Raw genomic sequence first — 23185 nt, 5'->3', positions numbered from 1 at the left:
CGATCTCGATCGGGAACGGGATGGGATCGGACTTCGGAGTGCTCCAGTAGGATTCACATATGGTACTTTATATCTTTTACTTCAGATTTGTTGAGACCAGATTCCTTATACATGGGAGAGATCTTCCAGCTGGGACTAGATGAGGGATGGTTTAAAGCATGAGACATGTCAATGAGATTTTTCGCTGTATTTGACATATTCGTTCCGGTGAGTGAACCATATCTAACATATAGTCAAGGACATAAATCCAAAGCCCAGAATGAAGGCAACCTCCAACACCGCATAAACATTTTTACTCTTTTTTTCTAACCTGCTTTATCCTCTAATACGAGCTAGATTGTCACATAATAGAACGAATATTCTATTTCAAAATCTAAAACAAGACTCAGTTACTTGCTGAATCAGACATATGCAAGGTATAGCAAAATCACCAACTCTATCTGTTCACATGCAACCCCTAAATCAAGCAAGCCAACTGATGGCTCAGAAAACACTACAACAGGTATCCTTATGATTTCACTTGGTCTTATTATGAAATTATGTAATCATCGGTCTGGTAACGTGGCCGACTGTTTAATAGCCCCTATTTAAGTATTAACAGAAAGATGGAGCATCTAAAAAGTAAAAAGTCTAAAGAGGTTTGCAGGTGACAACACTTGCCAATGATCTTACTCCAATTCCGCTGATCATACGCACCCTATCAGAATAAATGCTTTATAATTTTCAGAAATGCCAAAACTTGACAAATCATTTCATATCAGGGTACAGTTTCAGCTGATCCATGCCGCAGAATACACTGAACAATGCCATACTTACCAATATTTGAATATAACATTTTACTTTCATATAAATTGGACATGTCCATGGAAAAGCAGGCTACTTAGGATAACACATCATATGGAATTGCAGATATTTCCACTCTTCCCTGATGTCACTCCAAGCTTAGAACTTCAATCTCAAAAACCAAAACTGAATTAGGTTGTATCCCCCATGCAGGAAATCCGCCAGATCCATATGCATAGTCTGGAGAGCACTGCAAAATCATAATCGTTATGTTGGAGTCTTATTCTAATACCTGACATACAAGATGCACACCAATGAAATGAAAAGATCATACATCTTAAAGCAATTAGTTTTGGAAATGGCATGAGACAACAAAAATAATAATAAAAACAAAGACAGCAGAAAAATAATAGAAACCAAAAGTTATAAAATCAGATTCTCGAAACCAAGAGATGCTGGTATCAGCTACTACAGATAAAATTGTAGAAACATAGATAGAGGCAACATCAATTCTATAGATACATAGTGTGATAGTATATGTTGGTTAGTTGATTGGTACTTTGGGCTAAAATAATTCCTGTTCAGGAGGTGCTTTCAGTTATATTATCGTTTTTCTTTTCACTCGGAAGTTCAATAACTTATAGTGCAGACTGTTCTTACATGGCATTCGTCTTTTTGTGCTGGGGGTGAATTATGCAGATACAATTCCTGATCGTTGGGGTGAAAAAAAAGGAATTGAATTCATGATTTTGTCTCTTTTCCGAAATGAAAAATATATTAAATTTAAAAAAAAAAATTTATTTCAATTCCCAATGAGAAGAGTGTTCTTATCCTAAAGAGGATTCTGAGCACGTCATTAACAACAAACCAAATGATTTTTTCTACATTCACTGTATTCATTGGATGTAAATCTGAATAAACTCAAATAAGAACAGAAGATGAATAATACCCGCAGGCGAGCAACTTCTCCAACTTGCATTCCAAGGACACCTTCATCCCACCCTACAAATTGGTTCCCCAAAAAAAAAAAATTAAAAACAGATGTATAGATACAGGGTACTTTTTCTTTTCTTTTTGGTCTGAATCTCTAACTAGCTGTACACCCATTTGTGTACATCTACATATATAAAGGAAACAAGAGAGTTACCTTTTATAACAGAACCTTGGCCAATTTTGAAGCTGAAAGGCTGCTGACCAGGGTCCTTAGTGCTACAGAAAACAAGAAAGACGAAACACAATATAATTTAACCAAAAAAGACAAGTCTGAGCGATTCCAAATGAAGTCTTTCCTTGACATGAAACGCCCTTACCTCCAAAACTTGAGATTGAGATCACCATTTTTTCCTACAAAGCAGCAGCAGCACAGTAAAAATCAAACCACAAAAGCGGAATCAAAGCACAGAATCAAATTAGGACGAAGAAATTGAACAACTAACCATAACCAGTGCAGTGAACGGTGACCTTTTGACCTGGTACCGGTTTGGGACCAGTTCCAGCGCTCAGAACTTCCTTCTCCACTCCCATCTTCTTTTCTCGGTGCGGTGCTGCTTCGATTTAGGGTTAGAGTGATTCTCTTAGATAGTTTTCCAAAGAAAGTTAAAATGGGCCTCGGGCCAGGCCTCCACCATGGGTATGGGCCTTAAAATATGGGCCATGCTAAACAAGTCACAAACCCAGGGCTTGGCAGGTAACATTTTTGATTAATATGGTCTATACAAATTGTGCTTTACCCTGCTTATTCCTAATTGTGCTTTATCTATACAGAGACATATGAGAGCACAGTGGGTGTAGTACTAATCATCTTAGTATGACACTGAATCATGCTTCCCACCCTAAAAGAGCCACAAACAAACAGAACCTATGACAGTATCACACTGAATCACCTATGACACTGTAAATCTGTAATCATGGTTTTTATGTTTTTGCTTATAATCCAACAGAATGAGTTAGTAACAGTAACAGATTTTGAGCTTCAAAATGATAGCAATCATTACAAATAGACAGATCCCTTATAATCAAGCAACACAAGAGTTGTAGCTATTTAATTCCTAGTACAATTGCATGTGAAGAAGACATTGCTTTTTGTTAGTCTATCATGTAGACTCTTTTATTCCGAAAGCATCAGCCAAATTAAAATTAAAATTGCGAGAAGCAGTTCTGTTCCTCCCTATAGTACCATGATCACCACCCTTTCTCATCATTGCAGCAAATTCCCCATAGTCAATACGCCCATCCTGTAACAAGTGAAATGATACAATTAGACTAACTATTTTGATGACGTTCTATCGCTTGTATGTATCTAATGTGCCTCGTATAAATGTTTATAAGATAACTTTGAGAAATATGGCATGGGAATTCCAAGAGTGGAAGACAGAATGTTTTCTACTTCAAATTACTAGGCTTTAACACACAAAAACTGAATCACATATTGTACCACATTTGAACTTATAGTTCATGATCTCACGCAGCACCAAACATAATGCATGTATTCTAAAATGTATTGCATACACAAGATGACAAGAAATATGTAATGTTAAAGATGCAGGTTTCATTCGACTACCACTTTTAACTTCTTATATTAACTCAAACATGTCTGCAATAATGTGGAATTTAGTGCAACAAAAGTTTATTTGCATATTCTAGTTATTTCTCTTTGTCTTCCTATTTTGTAGTAGTTATTTAAGGCTGCTAAGAAATAGAATTGTAGAACTAGAAGTTGTAACTGTTGTGACAGTTTGCACAAGAAAGAATAAGAGCATATGTTGCAGTTAACTGCGGTGATGGTGGTTGATACATATATAGCGAATGGACATGAAAAAAACATTAGCAACAGACTTACATTATCCTGATCAATTTCTTTGATCATATCATCAAGATGAACATCACCTAGACCGAAGTCTTTGCAAGCTTGTTGAAGCTCATCAATGGTAATGTAACCACTGGCGTCTTTGTCAAAAAAGGAAAAGGCTGCAATCAAATTCTCCTCTCTTTCCATCTTATTCATGTGTAACGTAGCAGCAAGAAATTCACCATAATCTATTGTTCCACTGTTATCTATATCAGCCTGTCAACAATGAGGAAGTAAAGAGTTTAGTAGTAGGGTAATCCAAAATATGAAAGGAAGAATGGATACAAATATTATTGCTAATATAAGTTTATTGTGATCTATTAACTGCTTCCATAAGAGACTTGATTTCAGATTCCATTAGGTCTGAGCCCACTTTTTTCAATCCCACTTTAAGTTCCTCAAATGTTATTGTCCCACTATTATCAGTATCAATCATCTTGAACAACTCCTTTAAACCTCCAATTTCTTCCTCTGAAAGTCTTTCTGCAATAACCTGCAAACAATAAAACGAAATAAGAACATGGAAATTCAAATTAATATATTCACCAGCAATTACATATATATTTTTTAAAATAAGTTATAGAAGATGTGAGGAGGATAACGAAATCGAGCCAATGTATTTTTGACTGGGAAAATTACAGAACATGTAAAATTGTGAACTGATCGATTATAAGACTTACACGAAGAGCCATCTTTTTTAGCTTATTCATTGCAGAAAACTGCTTGAGTCGAGATAAAACTGCAGAGTCTAGCGGTTTGTCTGGGGCAACCCTATCATCAACAATCCATGGGTGACCTGATCAACAAAAGAAACCCGTTGATGAGTTTAACAAAGCTAGCTACTGTATGGATATAAGCTTTCCTGTTTAGCATATGATACTGTTTTTTTTGTAGATAATAGCTACTCACATAAGACTTCATGGGCAGTTATTCTTCTTCTTGGGTCTCTCTCAAGCATTTTTAGCATCAAATCTTTTGCACTTTCTGAAATACTAGGCCAAGGCTCGGAGTCAAAGTCTATTTTGCCTTGCATAATTTGTCGAAAGATCCCTGCTTCAGTTTCTGAAAAATATAAGGAATTGTTAGTACTTTGATATGCTAAGGAGTCAACAGAGACAATATATGATATTTGACTAATACTTTTAACAGTCTGTGTTGTATAATTGTAACTCATCAGGATAACTACCTGCCCAGAAAGGAGGCACCCCACTCAATAGAATGTAAAGTATAACGCCAGCACTCCACACATCCACTTCAGGTCCATAAATCTTTGACAACACCTCTGGTGCGACATAATAGGGACTTCCAACGACATCATGAAATACTTGTCCTGGAGCAGTAGAGAAACGAAAAATGTAAAACAAAATAAGCTAGTCATGTTGTATGTTTTATCACATATCAAACAAAACCTAATAATGTTCCATACTTTCAGACCAATTTCATGAAAATATTAATTCAACATAACAAAGGTGATAGTGATGAAAATTAAGGATCAATAACAGAAACTTGAATCTATATCAAACCATATGATTAACCAGCCAAAAGAATTAAAGAAAAAAAATCATCCAACTCATATGAAGATTACAGCTTGCATTTGGATAAAGAATAAAATCAGATCTAATAAGAATTAAAATAAGAAAGGAAAGACCTGGCTTATAGAAGATAGACAAGCCAAAATCGGTGGCTTTGAGCTTGGCATCATCAGAAGGATTATCAAACAAGAAATTCTCAGGCTTGAGATCCCTGTGCATGACCCCAAGAGAGTGACATGCCTCAACAACCCCAACAATTGTCTTTATGAGCTTAGCGGCCTCTCTTTCACTGTAATGACCCTTTTTAACAATCCTATCAAACAACTCACCACCAGCACAAAGCTCCATGACCAAATGCACAAACACAGCATCCTCATATGTTCCTTTGATCTGAACCACAAATGGGTGTTCAGACAAGTGGTGCATGATCTGAATCTCCCGCCAAACGTCATCGTAGTCTTCTCTGCAAATGAGCTTACGCTTTGGGATGGATTTGCAAGCATACATTTCCCCTGTAGTTTTGTGTGTACATAGATATGTGGTTCCGAATTGGCCTTGCCCAAGTTTCTTGCCCATCAGGTAATGATCTCTCAGTTTTGGGGTTTCATAAGGTAATACTGTATGAGTGCTCGCTTTCTTCATTGTTATTGCTACCAGAATCAACCCAGATTGATATTCTAAATGATGTCCTCCTCTTCCCTACCCTTGTCTTTCTCATTCATTTCAAGGTTTGGAGAGAGAAATTGTTTATCATAGTCTCTATGCATCACATGTGGATAGCTTTATTGCTACATCTTTACCTACTTACATTGTCTCTGCATTACGATTCTAAAAATACGTTAGACTAGGAACCACTATCCCCTTTTTCTCTCGTTTTTTTTTTTTTTTTTTTTTCTTCTTCTTCTATTCAATCCCCTATTTCTTTGGAGTACATTTTTGCTCAAATCCCATCAACTATTGTGGTGGCTCACGTCCTCCTCTGTCTCAGTTTTCCTGTCTCCTTCCTCGTCTCTCCACTCATCTGTTGACAACTATCTATTCTGTCCAACTCATCTAACAGCCCTCTAAACTCAGTTAACCATACAAAAAAACTAAATGTCCAAGTGAAAAAGAAATTAAAGTTTAAATTGGAAACCCAGAAATTCTAGATGCAAAGTTCAAACCCAGAAACTGCTGCAGACTTGCACAGTTGAACTCATTCACCTATCCATGAAAAGATGACATCCAGAGATCGAGAATTCGGTCCCAGAGTCCCATTCCTCATTGCCAAGAAATAAAAATAAAATCGAATCGGTTCTAAGCCTCTAGAAATAGATCCAGCGTCGGAAAAGAAATCGAACTACAAATTAAAGAATACTCACCCCCTTGGATGGCTCCGGAATTGAAGTCATCATAATGCGCTCCTTGGACTGTTGATTCTGCATCTCTCTCTAGGTAGATCTAATCTTGATCGAAAGGACTACGAAAGCTTGGTTCATGATGATGAAATGGGGGAGGATTTCATATGCATCCTTATCTGGGTTCGTCTCTCATGAGTCTATAGTTTAATTGATTATTATCAGAAAATAATGTGATTTTCCCGACTCCAACTCTGTCAAGTCGTTGTTAAGTCTGATGAAGAAACAGAGGTCAGTATTACAGAGTAATTCACAGGGAAAAAGTTCTCATTTCATATACATGAACAAAGAGTGCGTTACTGAGATTTTTAAATTTGTTCATTTTAACTTCACTCTGTTTTGAGTTATTAAATGACAAAAAATAATTATTAAAGACTATAATTATATAAAAATAAATAATATATTTATTCTCTTTAGACTTTTTAATTCAATAATAACATATTGTATTTTTTCTATTTTTCTTATATATTTTCATTTTTTTATTATTTCATATTATTAAAGCATTTATATATCTAATAAAAACAAAAACTATAATCAATATCGATCATGTGACATAAAAATTTATATATTATCATACATATACAAGGTGAAAGAATATATATATATATGCAAAAAAAAACGATGAAAGCTAAATAACTATTTAAATAATCTATAATGAGTTACATAAAAAAAACAAACATAGAGAAAAATAGTTATCCTTGATCGTTGTTTAGCACAATTAAAATAGAAAGAGAAAATCTAATTCATGTTAGTAAGTTTTGTTGATAAAAATAATTTTTGAAACCGAATACCTTGTGTTATTTGACTTTAAAAGATATATGAAAGATAGATGCTTTTAAATTAAGGAATGAAATTATAATTGAAATATGTAGAGTGAAAAGTAATTATCATGAGTAATTATTTTAGAGATAATGAGTTTTTGATGATCGATAAAGAAAAAATAAAGAATTGGAGGTCTGGTGAGTAAATAAGATGTGTAATAAGTAATATATTGAAATATATATGAATTATATAAACAAGGTTATTTTAGAAATTTGAATTGAAGATCTAATGGGTAAATGCTTGCATTTAAAAATAAAATGAAGGTGTGGAAAGCATGAGAGGTATACTGAGATAATTTAAGGAGGTTGTAATCACAGGCCATTACCACTTTGGCCTTAACAGCAGCAGAATTGAGAATTCCATTCAACAGCAGCACTTAAAATAATTTTTCCAGAATTAGAAGGAAACACACCACTGGTATCAAAAATTCTCTTATTCCTCCACTTCCATAAAAACCAACAAACTCCAATGAAGAAATCACACCACTTAATTCCTTTGAGTAATGAGCTTACAATTAAGCTGGGCACGCAACCAACCTTGCCAATCAAGAGTGAAAGAATTAGAGATATTTGGGAGAGCATGAGAAATATGAGCAGTAGGAAGAGCCCACCAGAACTTGGTTGTTTTTCCATCTCCAATGCGCCAAGAAAGACCTTTCTTGAGCAAGGCAGCACCATCCATAACACTCCTTCAGGTGTTAGAACAATCAGAAGGAGCATAAAAATGCTCATCGATAAGATTTTGATTTTTCAAATACTTGGCTTTATAAATGTTAGTCCAAAGACCAACATCCTCATGCCAAATGCGCCAATTAGCTTTAGCAAGCATTGCCTGGTTCATATCAGAAGTTCTTTTAATGCCAAGACCACCAAGTCACGATTGAGCTTATCCAACTTATCACAAAGACTAGAGGGCAATTTGGCAGTCTGCATCGCATAATTAGGGAGGGCAGAAGAAACATATTACAAGAAGCATATTTTCATTTAGGGGAAGAGAGTGATCCTATTAATCCAAAACATTTAGTAATTGGCAGGAAATCAATCCAAAACATATCCCAGGAGTTCGATCTTCCACCGTACATACATACAGTCTATTAAAACGGCAATCTGATCGCCCAGAAGTCGGTCATCCAACTTGCATGAAAATTTTAGTTTGGTTATGCGACACCATATGCTTTCGAGTGAACTTCTATAAATTCAGAGAACTAGCAACAGAAAATAACACACAACTCAGGACTCAAGTCGGGACCCTGTCGACATAGTCGTGTTACAAGCTTAAAGTCTATCAACTTTTACAATACTAGATCATTAGATAGTACTAGGTCTGATGCCTGCGTCAAGCCGCGGGACCCGGTTCCGCAACAGACCGTGTTCCTCACTGTTAGGTTTATGGCGTCAACCCATTACGACGTTCTAGTTTTCAACTAACAAAGGTTGCAAACCACATTGTTTATCAGAAATAGTGGATGTCTATTAGCAAAAACGTATATTTACATGTGCATTGTTCTAGCAGCTGTTGTGTTTGTTTTTAGGGATCACTACCTATACAAAAATATAGTAGGCAATCATAGGTTCTTGTTTCAGCTTGATCCATCCCTGTACTTGAAGAATCTCTTCTGGTAGAATATGTTGATCAAACTGTTTGCTTCTCCGACAATCCATGATATTCCAAACAGCTTCTCTGTTGTTATTCCTATGAGCATAACTGTGGGTTTGATCAGTTCCATACTCGGTCAAAGCGTAACCCCATACGTGTAGAAAAAAAAAATCTGGAATTTCATCCACAAATATACAAAGTAGGCATAACGAGGCTGACAGAAAACTAGGGGTGGACATAAAACCCGAGAAAGAAAACAAAATTGAGCCGGACCGACCAACTCGAGCTAGGCTTTTTTCCGGTCCCATTTCTATTTTTTGATGGTCCGATCTGGGCCCAGTAACAGCCGGGTCGGGCCCGGTCTCTGATATTGAAAAAAAATTATGGCCCGAGAGCCTCCTTATGTTAGAGCCAAGAATGTTCGACTATTCAGATAAGATTCTGGGCTAATTTCGAAATTTGATTCTAAACTCTAGATTAGTTTTAGTTTTTAGGGAAAATGCCCATTTAGTACTAATTGTAACCCTTCATTGCCCATTCTAATGACAATCTTTTATATGATCCCATTTGAATGAAAGTAAACTTTTTTTGTGCCCAAATGGCCAAATTTTTATTAAGTCTTAACAAACTATATTATTTTAAGACTATTTTGCCCCCATCTCTTCAACATGAAAAGACTTGGCCTGAACCTCAGACTCCGGTCACCGGCCGCAGGACTCCGGTCACCGGAATTTCCCCGAACGCCGGACTCTGGTCACCGGAATTTCCTCACTAACCAGTTAATGACCCCCAATAACCAGTTAATGACCCCTAATAACTGGTTACTGACCCTAGTAACCAATTACTGACCCCCAATAACTAGTTACTGACTGACCCCAGTAACCGGTTACTGACCCCTAATAATCGTGTTACTAACCCTTAATAATCAGTTACTGACTCCCAATAATCATATTACTAACCCTAGTAATGTGTAATGTGTTACTGACCCAGTAATTAGTTATAAAATAGTTTACTACCTTCAATAAAGTATTTTACTACCTCTAATAATTGTTTATTACCTAATATAATATCAAATTAATCACTCCACCATTAACTTGCTCTCTTTTTGTCTTTACTTCCCCATTCTATATTCCACAGTCGGTGATGTACCCACTCATTCTTCTCAATCTCCCACAGCGGCGCAAACAACTCATCAACTCCATACACAGCGGCGCAAACAACTCATCAACTCTATAGAACCTCAGATTTTAAGACTCAATTGAATTGAACTCAAAAACCACACAAAATCACAAAGACGACCTCATCTTGATTACCTAAATGGTGCTTGGTGCGCTCCATGAGAGCTTGGGTGTTCTTATCGCCGGTGAAATTGTGTTGTCGTTGGGATTGTCGACGGCGAGGCAAGGCAGGTGGTGTGCACGTGCGGCTGGTACTTAGGATGTCCGAGTTTTCGACGATCATCGGGTCTGATATCACAGTGTAGACCGTAGGCGACTTCGGGAGGTAGGCGCAGCCGACGACCGACTTGTCCTTTCCCGACGACGGCTTGTGCGGCGACTTGCCTGGATCCTTCCTGAAGTACAGGTGTTTGGAGAGGTGGAGACCGTCGTCGACGGCATTGGAGGAAGCCGGATTCGAGTCAGATTTGATCGGTGATGGTTTGTCATCGCCAATGATGTTAGAAAGAGGAGAGAGATCTGATTGGAGAGAGAGAGAGAGAGAGATGAGAGCCCGTGGTTATCAATTACTAAGGTTAAGGTTATTCTGGTCTTTTTGCTAAGATTTATTGGAATAGGCTTTTGACCTTTTTTTTTCATTAGATTAGGGTCTAACTTTTCTGTTTTTGTGCATTTAGGCATTTTCCTTAGTTTTTATCTTACTCTAGTTCATGTTCTAATTTATGAGAGTTTGGTTTTTGATTTGGATAGCTAGTGGACAAGGATCCACCGTATTCCTTTATTCTGGGCTGCCATTAATTCTGGTGATGAGGAAAATTTGATGATGATATGATAAAGATCTTTTGTTGATTTGATTGGTATTGTGCCACAACTCCAAGACATCATTACTAGCTTTATGACAGACCTTGGCCAATTAGGGAAGAGAAAGAACAAAAAATGTGAAGAAAAAGATGAACTGGAAACGTGAAAGGACGAAATCAATCGAAGCAAAAGAGACTTGAGTGAGAGAAGGTGAGAGAAGAAGGAAACGAGATATGGGCATTGGCTAAGTTTTAATTTTTGAACTAAGACGAGAATATATTGTACTTTTGTACTGAAATAACAAAAATAGCAAGTTGGCATAATGGAACTCGCATTGGATTTTATGCGAGCAGTGTGAGAGGTTTGAATCTCTCTTGAACTTTTGGTTATTATTTCTTCCGTATTGCATAATACAACTGAATATAGAAAAGTTTTGTACTATAATAATTAGAAGCACAAGTTGGTCTAATGGTTCTTGCCTTGGGGCTCATATGGGAGGTGAGAGGTTCGAATCCTCTCTTTCCCATATTTTTGACATTATTTTGTCCGATTTCTACGGCCCACAAACCCAGCCCGGCGAGACCGGCCCGGTTCTTGCCGGTTCGTGCTCTTGCCGGTCTTAAGAATTCTTAACAAAAATGGGCCCGATGGAAGATTGGAAGATTGACCGGTCCAGACCCGGTCCTTGTAAAGTTGGTCTAGTGATTCTTGCCTTGGAGCTCATGTGGGAGGTGAGAGGTTCAAATCCTCTCTTTCCCATATTTTCGACATTATTTTGTCCGATTTCTATGACCCACAAACCCGGCCCAACAAGACCAGCCCGGTTCTTGCCGGTTCGGGCTCTTGCCGGTCTTAAGAATTATTAACAAAAATGGGCCAGATGGAAGATTGGAAGATTGACCGGTCCAGGCCTGGTCCTTGTAAAGTTGGTCTAGTGGTTCTTGCCTTGGAGCTCATGTGGGAGGTGAGAGGTTCGAATCCTCTCTTTCCCATATTTTCGACGTTATTTTGTCCAATTTCTACGGCCCACAAACCAAGCCCAACAAGACCGAAGGCCCAACGGGACCGGCCCAGTTCTTGCCGAACCTAAGAATTCTTGACAAAAAATGGGCACGATGGAAGATTGACCGGTCCAGACCCAGTCCTTGTAAAATTGGTGCCGGTATGAACTTTGATAAAACAACAGCAAAATGGCAAGGTAAAATGATATAGAGGTGAAAAGGCAGCAGGTATTGTTTTCAAAGAATTATGGTAGCGTGTCACCTGCAAGGCTTCTGCCCATCATGGATTCACTATCCGGCTTTTTACTCATCTGCTTGCTGTATTTAGGCGCCTTATGTACCATCATCCTTGTTCAGCAACAAATCTGGTCAAGAGTGCCTTTGGAATGCAACAATTTATCCTGCAACTCAAAGAAACTCATGTGTATATTGCACTTTTAACTGCAATTATAGCTGCATAGTTGTTATAGTGCAGATTATTTATAACCAGTGGTCTTTACCTCGTCAACTGTGGGATCAAGTATGTTTCAATCCATAATGGTTATCTTCTCAATAAACTTCATAGTCTTCTGGCTCCTTAATGATCAAGGTTCCATAGCAAAGCTGTTGTTGCCCCTGAAACTGTAAAAGTGCATTAGGAAAGGAAAAATACAAGTAAAAAGAGTAGCTCACTAGCTTGACTTTTTGGGTAAGAGATACAAATATTAATCCTAAAAGCTTACTGGAAAATGTATTATGTCAATTTTGTACCAAAACTAACAAACAATATCCTTTCCAAACCCTTTCATTCTTTCAAATTAAAATTTAAATAACAGTTAAGATAGTATATAATATGTTCTAAGAAAATGCTCCAGTGTTAGCAGGTAAAGTTCTTCCCAGCAACAATTATTCTATCAAATCCCTCGCATGATTAAACATACTAAGAGGCAGTAATATCCATTTGAAACTAATCAGGACCAAAATGTATTCTTATCAAATGTCAATGAAATTGGTGCACATACACATGTATGCAGCCAAACCAAATTTAAAATAATAATAAAAAAATAAAAAGAGGGAAAAGGCATATACTGTATATAAAAGAAAACAGATCAAAATCAAATTGGAAGAGGCTAACTGATAGTTCACCTGTCAAAACATAGCTCAAACCCTTTGGAGTATAAGGTATTCACAGTTCCTGTAATTTGATTAAGATCCTTTTGGAGTCATCGCGCCTTGCGCATCAGATCAAACTGAAAGTAGAGTAAACCGTTAATATAAGAATAACTTTCCTATTCAAATATCCAGCACAAAGAATAGAAGAATCTCTGCAAGGGAAACTTTAATCAATTGAGAACTTATAATAATCACCCCTTATTTCAAGTAAAGCTTTGCAGCTTAAAATGTTAAATTTCTAATACATGAACACCTAATTTTACGTCTCTCTTTTTTATGTCAAATCCTCTCACTTGTTTTCCCAAGCAAGTGGTTGCAGGTTTGTTATATGCCTATAATTTATCAGTAAATGCAGAGATATTAGATCTTTAGCCATGCTACCCTACTGCTAAAGTAAATGTGGAGATGTTCAATCAGATATCTCAAATCAACATACTGCAGGAATTCTAAACTGACATCTTACTACAGCAAACATAAAAATACTTACAAAAAGACGTTCTGATTTTTCTAGTATCACGTCATCTCAAAGAATTTTCCTAGCTGAGTTGCTTTTAGTTGCTCTGTTGCAGATGTTGCTTGAAATAAATGACCAGATTTGAGCTCATTACCTATTTAAAAATCAAACCCAGCAATCAAATCATGCACATCTCACATCTGGATGTGGTTTATGTCAACTACATCTAATTTTGAAATCTTAATATAACAGCACCTGAGATAAAAGGATAAGTGTGCCATGTTCCTGTGACTTTTTTCTGCTGAGTTTCCTATGTAATCCACTGTCCAATCTTTGGTGTTACATAATCATCTTCTGCAATGGGTTCAACCCTCCCATCTTTTGTGTACACATCATCTTCTCCCAGCACCTTTACACTGTGTCAAGCCCTAAAACTTTTCCGGCTCTGGGTTTCAAACACGTCAAGACCATTCAAGCTATGTAAACAAAGGATATTACTGAAACTTTGGATGACAACAAAGTCAGTGATTTTCTGGAATGGATGGATAACATCTTGGGTTGTTCAGATGAGGCAAGCTAGATAGGTAGAGATAAGCATGGCAGTTCCGTAAAAAACATAAAAGAGGGAGAAAGCTCATTTGCGGAACCCGATGAACAGTAAATGAACCAAGGTGTGCATAGCTCTGCTTCTACTTTAGTATATTGTAACTATGAATTAGTTCCCACCTTAAGAGGTCCACAAGGTGTGCATAGCACCCAACTGACTCAACTCCGTGCACTTGAGAGATATTTTGTAAAGCTCCCTGAGCTTTTCAGCATCCCCAGATCTGTTGGATATAGTCTGCAGTTGCCGAGGCTGAGAAACAGAAAATTTGTTGCCACCTGCTGAAAGTGTCACCACCAGCATCTTCTTCAAAACCATCTGCAACTGATTCCAAAATTTGGCATGTACCTCAGAGTCGACACTTTTCAAAAAGTTTGAATCTGTTTCTGACGACAAATACCGTCCTTCAAGCAAACAAGACACAGCTGATTCCAGCATCTGGAAAATAAAAAAATAGACACAGGCAAATGAAAATGTCAATAGCTTACTTGATACCGGATAACATAAACAGTTTACCAAGTACACCTGAAATAGGTTAACATCCGGTTGTTTCAGTCCATTGCATCCCCAAATTAACTGCTTACTTTTCTCCTTTAAAACCCAACTTTTGCCCACATTTTATCACAAAATTCTGCCCTCAAAAGACTAATAGCCATAGTACAATGATTTTCCCCACATATTATCAAATCATATAACTTCCAACTAAAATAAAATTACCAGTAAGCTCATTAGCATTACCCATGAAGATAAACAGGATAGTAAGCAAATGAGTCATCAAAACGAATGAATAATTGTTTAAAAAGGCATAAAGATCACTTCAACTTATAGATAGATGGTATGTACACGAGCAGTTCTCGAATTATGTTATGACATAATTTCCTCATCTATTGTAATGATCATAAGAGTTGTGTAAGGGCAACCACATGCAGTTTTATGGAAAGGACATCATGCGATGGAAAAGTTACAATGGTGTTCAAATGTATGTGCAGAGTTCTCTTTAAAGAATGTATTACAACAAAAGACATCATGTGATAGAAAAGTTGTAATGGTGTTCAAGCGTATATGAAGAGTTCTTTAAAGAATGTATTACAAGTTTATAGCAAAGGCTTCACATGCAACTGACTAATCAAATCCTTTTTATTTTCATTTTGATCTTTTAGATAGGAAAAAGTTCACAATAGTATAGAAATGTACAGAGCAGTGGATAAAAGTTCCAGTAATATAAACGAAAAGCTTAAGAAGCACCAACAAAGCCAACAATGAATAAAGACACTAACCAACAACACTTCAATTTAAGAAAATGCAATAAAAAAGGACCAACCCTCAATTACAAGGAAACTGATGCCCAGGACAGACAGAATGGTACACAGAAGTTCTTGAAATATTCTTCCCTCAAATCTTTGAAAATTGTTGTTTCTTTTTCTTTTTTTTGAAATATCCTAAACCAAAAAATAGCCACCATGGAACAACTTCCCAACACCATTCCTTTCTTATCCCCACACCCCACTGATACTCTTTTCCTTTCATTCAAAAGGGCCACCCCACACAATAGTCTCCTGAAACAGCCTTTCAAGAAAGCTAAAGCAATTTAACAAGGAAAAACAGGTGATTCCCACTCTCCTCTCCAGCTTTGCAAAAAGCGAAAACCTTCTCCTCTAAATCATAGCAGAGGATCTCCAAAGAGAAATGAATGCCAACCCCACATGGTGATTCCCTTGGGAGGTACTCCAGCCTTCCAAATTTACACGAGAGTGAGTAAACAGAGCAAGAGTGGGGTAGTCCATCAATTATTTTGGACAAGATTGACACAAATAACATTCCCAAAAGAGTAACAACCACCTTCTCCCATCTGACCCAGATCGAACTAGCACTACACTCTCAACTACAGTTGAGAAAGAAATTGTTTCCTCGACTTCCAGGTTGTTAAGGGTGCTTCAAACCACGGAATGTACCTCAGGTGACACAAGAGTTGATACACTATCCCCGCCAAAAAAAAAGGACTTTGAGATCATTTATACAAACGATGGAAAAGAAAAAAGGTGATCTCTCTTCCCAAACCAAACACCCCTTTCCCCACTTCCTAACCTGATACTGCAACAAGCCGTAATCAAATCCCTAATTCTCTCCCATTAAAATCCCTAAACTTAGCACAAATTCCACAAAACCTCAATGCACAAATATCCATATGCATGTTTCCTAGTAACCTATTTAACTAAAAATTTCACACTAGTGTACTTACTATCAGAATTCAATACTGTATAATAAACCACCACAAGAAAAAAAAAGAAGAGCATTATCATCTTGACGTATAAATAAAAATCGTAAAAGGAATAACTGCATGTTATTTTCTTGACACAAATACTTTATATCTTATGATACTGTACATTTCTAGATGGGGTGCGACAAATGCCTGCTCACATGCGGGATGAAATTTAAGGGACAAAACGGGACACATGCATCACTGCCGTTAGATCATGATTGAACTGATCAAATGGATAGAATAGAAAATCCACTAAAACCCAGTTTTGTTTACTCCCTTACCCAATCTTATTCCCATCTTCTTCTCCCTCGTCTCAGACTCTCAATTCACACCATCATATGAATGGCAAAATCCTCTTTCTTGAGAAAATGTCTACCAATGAAGACGAAAATACCTCTTTCTTGAGGATCCTCCATGTAAAAAACCTTTGATAAAAAACTGATATGCACAAAACCCCTTTGGGATCCTGAATTGAGCGACACCTCAGAAGGAAGGGTCACACCCAAACTTGAGAATCCTGTAAAAAACTCAATGGCATCCCCAATTAGATTGGCACCGCCCTAGAATTTGATCAGACTGGCAAAAATTGATTCGGGTGGGTGGACTTTTTCGATGGATTCAAGGCGGTCAAGAACAGATGGGATCTGGGTTAGTTCGGAGGTTGGGAGGCTTAGTTTGGGTTTTGTGGACAAAGTTGTAAGCTTCAGGAATTGGGTCATAGTTGAAGGTTTTGAAGGATTGGATGAGTGCGGAGTTAAGATCTTGGGGCGGGTCTAGTCGGGACTGTTTGAGGGTTCATAATGCTTGGTGTCGATTGAAGAGTTTGTGCATTTTGTGTTGTAGTGGTGAGACATGTCATTTTCTGTGTTTTCTTAAGAGTTTGCTTCTGGGTTTTGAAGAATCTACATGAGGTTCATATGAGCCATGGGAGAGTCTGAGATGAGACGAGGGAAGAAGAAGATGGGGAATATGATTGGGTAAGGGTGTAAACAAAACTGGGTTTTAGTGGATTCTCTATTTCATCCATTTGATTAGTTCAGACATGATCTAACGGCTGTAATGTATGTATCCCGTTTTGTCCCTTAAATTTCATCCTGCATGTGAGCAGGCCTAGGGTGCGACATATAACTGAATACTAAATTGTAACCACTAGTAAAACTCTAATGCACTACCTTGAAGTTGAAAATGGAAATATAGACAGCAGAAACATGAGAAAATATAATTTTCCCATGGCTTGCAGATATGGTTCAAGAAACTTAAGAACTAACATGACAAAGCAGAAAATTGTTCCAGATGAGGGCTGTACATTCCCATTTCATGTAAATATCATTTTGTGAAAGTGTATGACTCAAATAAGTTAATAAAAGGGCCTAAAGAACAGAAGTAGGCTTGAACTACAATATAAATGTCTAGATTGGAGAAACGACTATACTACATGAAGGATTAAATGGTTAATGTAATTAGCAAGAACTCAATATTTTTTCAGAAATAGTCATGTATGCGCAGAGTTCAAGAACATACCAGATTTGAATGTAAGAGGCTTGAAAGTCTCAATGAGAGCTCTGATCTCTCTATAAGAATAGTTAGGTACATTGTAGGATGTGTTTCTGGGCTATAGAAACCCATGGCCTTTTGCCAGTTCCTGTCTGCCAGAGATACATATTGCTTGACCCGCTGAAGAATAATGTTTTCAACATTGGATAAGTTGCTTCTGTTATGCTCTGGCCCCAAGAACTTAAAACAACAATCCCTTTGGTAGCAAGCCAGCTGATAATAAGCATATGCCGCCTCCTGTTTCCGTAGTTCACCTAATGATTCATAAACAGACAGAGCCTTCCTAATGGCATCATTTGCTGAAATTTCATGCTTTCTTGATTCTTTTCTTGATTTTTTTCCAGTAGGACTAGTGGACCCTGCATGCATGTCTTCCAACACTCCTGTTCCATAAACTTCCACTGTAATATCTTCTCTTGCCAAGAGCATTCCGAGCCTCAGATATGTATGAGCAAACTGTGTACATACCTCAGTCCTCAAATCATTTAACACAGAGCCAGCCTCTTCAACGAAAGCACTCAGCTCTGCCTTTGCTGCTCCATAAAATTTGAGTGATTCGCTATATTCCAATTTTGCAGTCTCCAATGCATGAACATATGCATTAGGAAATGTGGAATGTATCTTAAGACCATCAATCTTTGATACCACCTCTTCTGCCACTGCTCGTCTTCCATGGCCCAAGTTGCAGTTTATTAATATGATGTTGGTATGATCAGAAACTTCTCTGAATGATTTTATAGCATCTACAAATGCAGATTCAGCTTTGCTCAGTTCTTTCCTCTGGAGTCTATTGCGGCCCAATTCATTGCACACCCACCCTTTCTTTTTCATTACAGATTGTAGCTCTTCTGAGCTATATGGAAAACCACCTAATGCCTTTCTAGCTTCTTCATAACAGCATAGGGCTGCTGAAAGATTGTGTTCAACATCTCCAATTACCGGACCTCCAAGGTACTTGAATATTCCCCCAGCTTTTTTCAAAGCAACATCGCACCGAGAAACCGTCGTCGACTCAACATCCAGTATGTTTTTATTCTCCACTTCAAAACAATGACTGTCATCTTCCAGGTCTCTCAAATGTGGGGAGGTGTTACTCTTAGGATATGGTCTTTTAATGTATTTCCTGCCATAACTTACTGAGCGTGTATCACCACTTGGTCCACTACTGCTACTTGCACTGCTACCACTGCTTGCCCTATCACTTTGACAGCTGCAGTTTACTAAAGAACATGAAGTGCAGTTTTGCACATGCTGCCCCAGCTTCTTCTTAAGCCTTTTAACTTCTTTCACAACCTCAGATGATACTTTTACCTCTGAAGTAGAATGTTTTCTCTCTTCTAGTTCAGAGATGATACTATCCTTAGCTTTATGGAACTCAACGTACACATCTCCCACTAACATCCATGCCTTGGACCAGAAGAGGTAAATGGATGAGAATTGCTCAAAAGTAAGACAATCACCATTTGAGCTCTTTGAAAATTCCACTTCACGGATACATAATCTTGACCTTTTATTTCTATTATTATTTTTTGCCTGTGAAGACCAGCAACTGTTCATTGAAGAAATGAATTTTGTATCTCCAAGATGCTGAGGCATTGATCCATAGACAGAGCATGCTAATTCTACAACCTTCAAAGCTTGATGTAACTGGTCATCCTCTAAATAAGCTTGTCCAAGTGCCAAATAAGATTCCCCAAGCAAAAGAACCAGCTTCCATAACTTATGGTCCAACTTGGATGTGGGAAGCCATTCTCGAATGTCACAAACTTCGATACAGTCAGCATCACCGCATGCACAAACAGAAAGATCAACAGATGAAGATGACCTACTAGTTTCAACTTGAGTTTCACTATCCTGGCCTGTTAACTTGGGTTCCCTAATATGAAGTTGCCGCATCCATCTGAGAGATTTAATAGCTTGAGAAACATGGTGTATTGCAGCAAGTTTTGTGGAAATTGGTTCAGCAATACTCTGAACTACATCTGTGGTTGTTGGAGGCAATTTGGTAACTGTAGATCTTTCATCACAAGCGAAACTTGGTACAGAATCTGACAAATCTCCAGAGTCCATGTCACCTGCTGTTATCAATTTTCTGGGAGGATATGCATTTGCTTCCAGAGTCATGTTCACAGATGCACCTATTACTAAATCTTGAAAACGTGGTCCATCTTCACATGACATTTCCTCTCCAACTAGAGATAATAACTTATCATGGACTAACGATTCAGAATTACCACTTAAAAATTCTATAGATTTTTCTTGAGCATTGCAAACTGTAAGCTCACATTCTGCGGGCAGAACATCAGATGTTAATTCCAGCTCGTCATCATTGTTCAAAATAAGCCTAGCAAATTGCTCATGGGCAGATGCACGGACAACCTGTTCAGCAATGCAGTAATTATAGTTATCATTTTTAGTGAAGTCCGGAAGCAATAACCAAACAAAATAAATAATCGAGTAGCACTGCTACCAGATGATTTGGCTCATCTAGAAGTTCCAAACATTTTCTGAAGAACTTCGCACACTTTGCTACATTGTTTGGAGTCTGCAGCAATTCAAACAAACAAAAAATTATTTGTAAGAAATAAGTAAGTGAATAGGGTATGTATAGACTACAATAGAAATGTCTTGCACACCATTGAAAGTGAGAGCCTGTGAGCACTTCGATACAAGAGAGTCCCCAATGAATACAAGGAATCACTTCTCCGTCTATGCAATAGAGAGGGCAGAGAGCTTGAGCTATCATCGCAATCATTAGAAGAATGATTCTTTGGAATAACAGAAAGATCGAACAGTTGAATGTCATTTTCCCCAGAACTTTTATATAGCTGAAAGATTATAGAAAGGATGAATCTCATGGAAATGCACCAATAAAGATTGTTGAAAAAAAATAGAAACAAATACCAATTTCGAATAAATAAATCACATCCTTACCCAATAAGCTCCAGGATCTTGCTTGCAGTTTTCCTGAAGGAACCTTAAAACAGCCAGGCCATTTTGCTGTACCACATAAGGATGAAAAGCTGGAGTGCCATCATCAGATATTCCTTTCAGCAGAAATATATCATCTGTTTTCAAAAGCTCGTAACTATGGACCACCCCGTTTTTATGATAACAGATGGCCATCTCCGGCACGCTAGCCATGACATTGTCTAGCCAGGCTTCAAGCCAAGTTATAGGTTTAACCTGTCATGAGATGCAGATAAACAAGAAAGTTAATATGACAAAAGAATAGGAGGGAAAAGGAAAAAAGAAAGAGGAAACAGAAAATGTATAGAGTAGTTCACTTTCACCTCTCGGGAAACGTCCCATAGATGCAGGCTAACTGCAACATATTTTTCATTACTGAACAGAAGCAGGTCACTTCCTAGCAGCATGCGGAAATTGTGAAATTGCCAAAACAAAACCCGTAAAAACCCATCATCACCAACTCGTTTATGTATTTCAGACTCTTGCATTGAAGACATGGGCTTGCCACCAACTGGGGAGGCCTTTTTCACAGCACTGTTTCCGGCTTTCTTACTTGCCCAAAGGAATTCATCTTGTTTAACTCCAGGGCGAACAGAAGCATTGGAGTGGTCATGTGATGTAACAGGATGAGTTGGTGGGCAATCACAAGCTTCCATTCGAACTGAATGCATGGCGAAATTCAAAAACAAAGACTGATCTGCACAATTTTGACGCCTTCTGATCAGCTTTTCTCCCTCTTCAACGTCAGGCCTACACCCAAAAAGAAAAACACATGTGATAACGGATAAGGTAGTATATAGAGAGACAATGATGGCGTGTACAAACCCAGCATTAAGAACAAGCGTGTGGCCAATTCGCTGAACGGCAATGGAAAGGCGAGCCTTGGAATATGGCATTTTGAAAATTTGCTTGAGAATGTCGGCGGGAGCAATTACATCAATCTCATCTCCATAGTCGACCAACCCAGAAACGGCAAGGGCCTCGGATTTCCTAGCGAGATTTGATTCCGAAAATTGGAAGGGGGTATCGAGAAGGGGAGGGGTGTTGAGGTCAGTCTCAGTGGGGAGCATGCGATAACGAGGAGGAGCTGTAGTAACGGAGGAGGAGGAGGAGGGAGGCTTGGAGGTGGAGGAGGGAACCAGAGCGGAATGAAAGGGTTTGTCGGTGGGAACAGGGATGGAGCCGCACAGGAACCCTACCGGCTTTGGCCTCTCTATTTCTAATTTCCCCACACATCGTAGCTCTCGCGACCCCGATTTCTCCATAAGAGGGACTTGGGGAGAGACCTTGAGTGAGATAGTTGCAGAGAACGGAGACTTGCGATGACTTGTGATTTTTGTGTGCAGTGCTTTACATCCGGTCGCTTGCTGACCCTATTTTGTGCTCCTTATTTTGGATTGAAAAACAGACAGATCAACTTTCTTTTTTTCTTTTTCTTTTTTCTTTTTTGAGAATGGAAAACAGATCAACTTAATTTAGTATTAAGTAGCATATTCAAATTAAATTAAAGTTTTTTTTGTTACAGAAGGGGGAGTAGCAATTCAATAAGGCCTAAGAAAATAAAAAACAGAAAAAACTAAGAAATAACAGAGTTCCCAGTTTTTCTAGCTCTAGAAATACCATCTAAATCATCCAGATAAACAGCAATAACATGAATTGGAGGCTCATCAAAGGTAATGAGACCAGGAGCATGATCAATACTTGATTTAGCAAGGGAGTCTGCAGTCATATTGCACACTCTAAAAATGTGGCTGAAACTTGAATTTTCCAAAGGGTAGTGCTAGAGGGGCTTAATAAGGCTTAAGATTTATGGTCTTAATCCTATGTGGCATGTCATGTCACATAGACACATCATCAATTTAATAAATCATTGCATTTCATTCTTAGATAAAAATACAATCTTAACCTTAATAATTAATGGATGTTACATACTGATATGGAATATTTTCTTACAATTTTAATATGGATGCGTATATACCAAATTTAATTAATTTATTCATAATAATGATCAAATTAATAATCATACCAAGTTAGGCTTTTATACCATAAATCAATTTCGTAAATTTATTAAAATTTCCTTCTATCTTTGTGAATTGAAATTTAGTTTTATTTTAATATTTTATTTTTACAGTTTAAAATTATGATATCTATATATAAACCATATTCTTTATCGAATTTTTAAAATAAAAAAAAAGAAAAAATACTCTATTGAATTTCTTTTTGGATGATTATG

The 23185-nt window shown here is 37.6% G+C and overlaps 3 protein-coding genes across 3 annotated transcripts; all 3 read right to left on the bottom strand.

Moving 5' to 3' along the window:
* Positions 1 to 700: 700 nt before the first annotated feature.
* Positions 701 to 2345, bottom strand: LOC101313566 (peptidyl-prolyl cis-trans isomerase FKBP12-like). Its single transcript, XM_004290374.1, has 5 exons — positions 2220 to 2345; positions 2094 to 2127; positions 1931 to 1992; positions 1733 to 1785; positions 701 to 1033 (listed from the first exon to the last, which is right to left on the bottom strand). The coding sequence occupies exons 1-5, from the start codon at positions 2305 to 2307 to the stop codon at positions 932 to 934; spliced, it is 339 nt and encodes a 112-aa protein (XP_004290422.1). The 5' UTR covers positions 2308 to 2345; the 3' UTR covers positions 701 to 931.
* Positions 2346 to 2489: 144 nt separating this feature from the next.
* LOC101313082 (calcium-dependent protein kinase 11-like) lies at positions 2490 to 5940 on the bottom strand. Its single transcript, XM_004290373.1, has 7 exons — positions 5280 to 5940; positions 4818 to 4961; positions 4541 to 4693; positions 4312 to 4427; positions 3957 to 4124; positions 3623 to 3847; positions 2490 to 3017 (listed from the first exon to the last, which is right to left on the bottom strand). The coding sequence occupies exons 1-7, from the start codon at positions 5803 to 5805 to the stop codon at positions 2877 to 2879; spliced, it is 1473 nt and encodes a 490-aa protein (XP_004290421.1). The 5' UTR covers positions 5806 to 5940; the 3' UTR covers positions 2490 to 2876.
* A 6036-nt stretch (positions 5941 to 11976) lies between these two features.
* On the bottom strand, positions 11977 to 22308 carry LOC101312791. Its single transcript, XM_004290372.1, has 10 exons — positions 21778 to 22308; positions 21276 to 21702; positions 20917 to 21168; positions 20619 to 20810; positions 20453 to 20527; positions 17950 to 20361; positions 13820 to 14606; positions 13598 to 13718; positions 13084 to 13187; positions 11977 to 12579 (listed from the first exon to the last, which is right to left on the bottom strand). Exons 1-7 carry the CDS (start codon positions 22215 to 22217, stop codon positions 14292 to 14294), a joined length of 4113 nt encoding a protein of 1370 aa, XP_004290420.1. The 5' UTR covers positions 22218 to 22308; the 3' UTR covers positions 11977 to 12579; positions 13084 to 13187; positions 13598 to 13718; positions 13820 to 14291.
* Between the last annotated feature and the right edge of the window lie 877 nt (positions 22309 to 23185).

Source organism: Fragaria vesca, linkage group LG2 (assembly GCF_000184155.1).
Source record: "Fragaria vesca subsp. vesca linkage group LG2, FraVesHawaii_1.0, whole genome shotgun sequence".
In the NCBI taxonomy this organism is placed as follows: domain Eukaryota; kingdom Viridiplantae; phylum Streptophyta; class Magnoliopsida; order Rosales; family Rosaceae; genus Fragaria; species Fragaria vesca.
Note: the sequence above shows the minus strand (reverse complement) of the source record. Positions and strands in the feature narration are given on the sequence as shown.

Bases quoted from the DNA above. Each gene is read 5' to 3' on its own strand.
- LOC101313566 (XM_004290374.1), bottom strand. From the start codon at position 2,307: ATGGGAGTGGAGAAGGAAGTTCTGAGCGCTGGAACTGGTCCCAAACCG. The intron at 1,786-1,930 runs GTAACTCTCTTG...ACCAATTTGTAG, and splicing joins CCAAGGTTCTGTTATAAAAG to GGTGGGATGAAGGTGTCCTT. The intron at 1,034-1,732 runs GTATTATTCATC...ATGATTTTGCAG, and splicing joins GAGAAGTTGCTCGCCTGCGG to TGCTCTCCAGACTATGCATA.
- LOC101313082 (XM_004290373.1), bottom strand. From the start codon at position 5,805: ATGAAGAAAGCGAGCACTCATACAGTATTACCTTATGAAACCCCAAAA. The intron at 4,428-4,540 runs GTGAGTAGCTAT...TTTGTTGATCAG, and splicing joins AACTGCCCATGAAGTCTTAT to GTCACCCATGGATTGTTGAT. The intron at 3,018-3,622 runs GTAAGTCTGTTG...CACTTGTTACAG, and splicing joins AAGAAATTGATCAGGATAAT to GATGGGCGTATTGACTATGG.
- LOC101312791 (XM_004290372.1), bottom strand. From the start codon at position 22,217: ATGGAGAAATCGGGGTCGCGAGAGCTACGATGTGTGGGGAAATTAGAA. The intron at 21,703-21,777 runs GTTTGTACACGC...TTTTGGGTGTAG, and splicing joins ACGCTTGTTCTTAATGCTGG to GCCTGACGTTGAAGAGGGAG. The intron at 21,169-21,275 runs GTGAAAGTGAAC...ATCTCATGACAG, and splicing joins TATGGGACGTTTCCCGAGAG to GTTAAACCTATAACTTGGCT.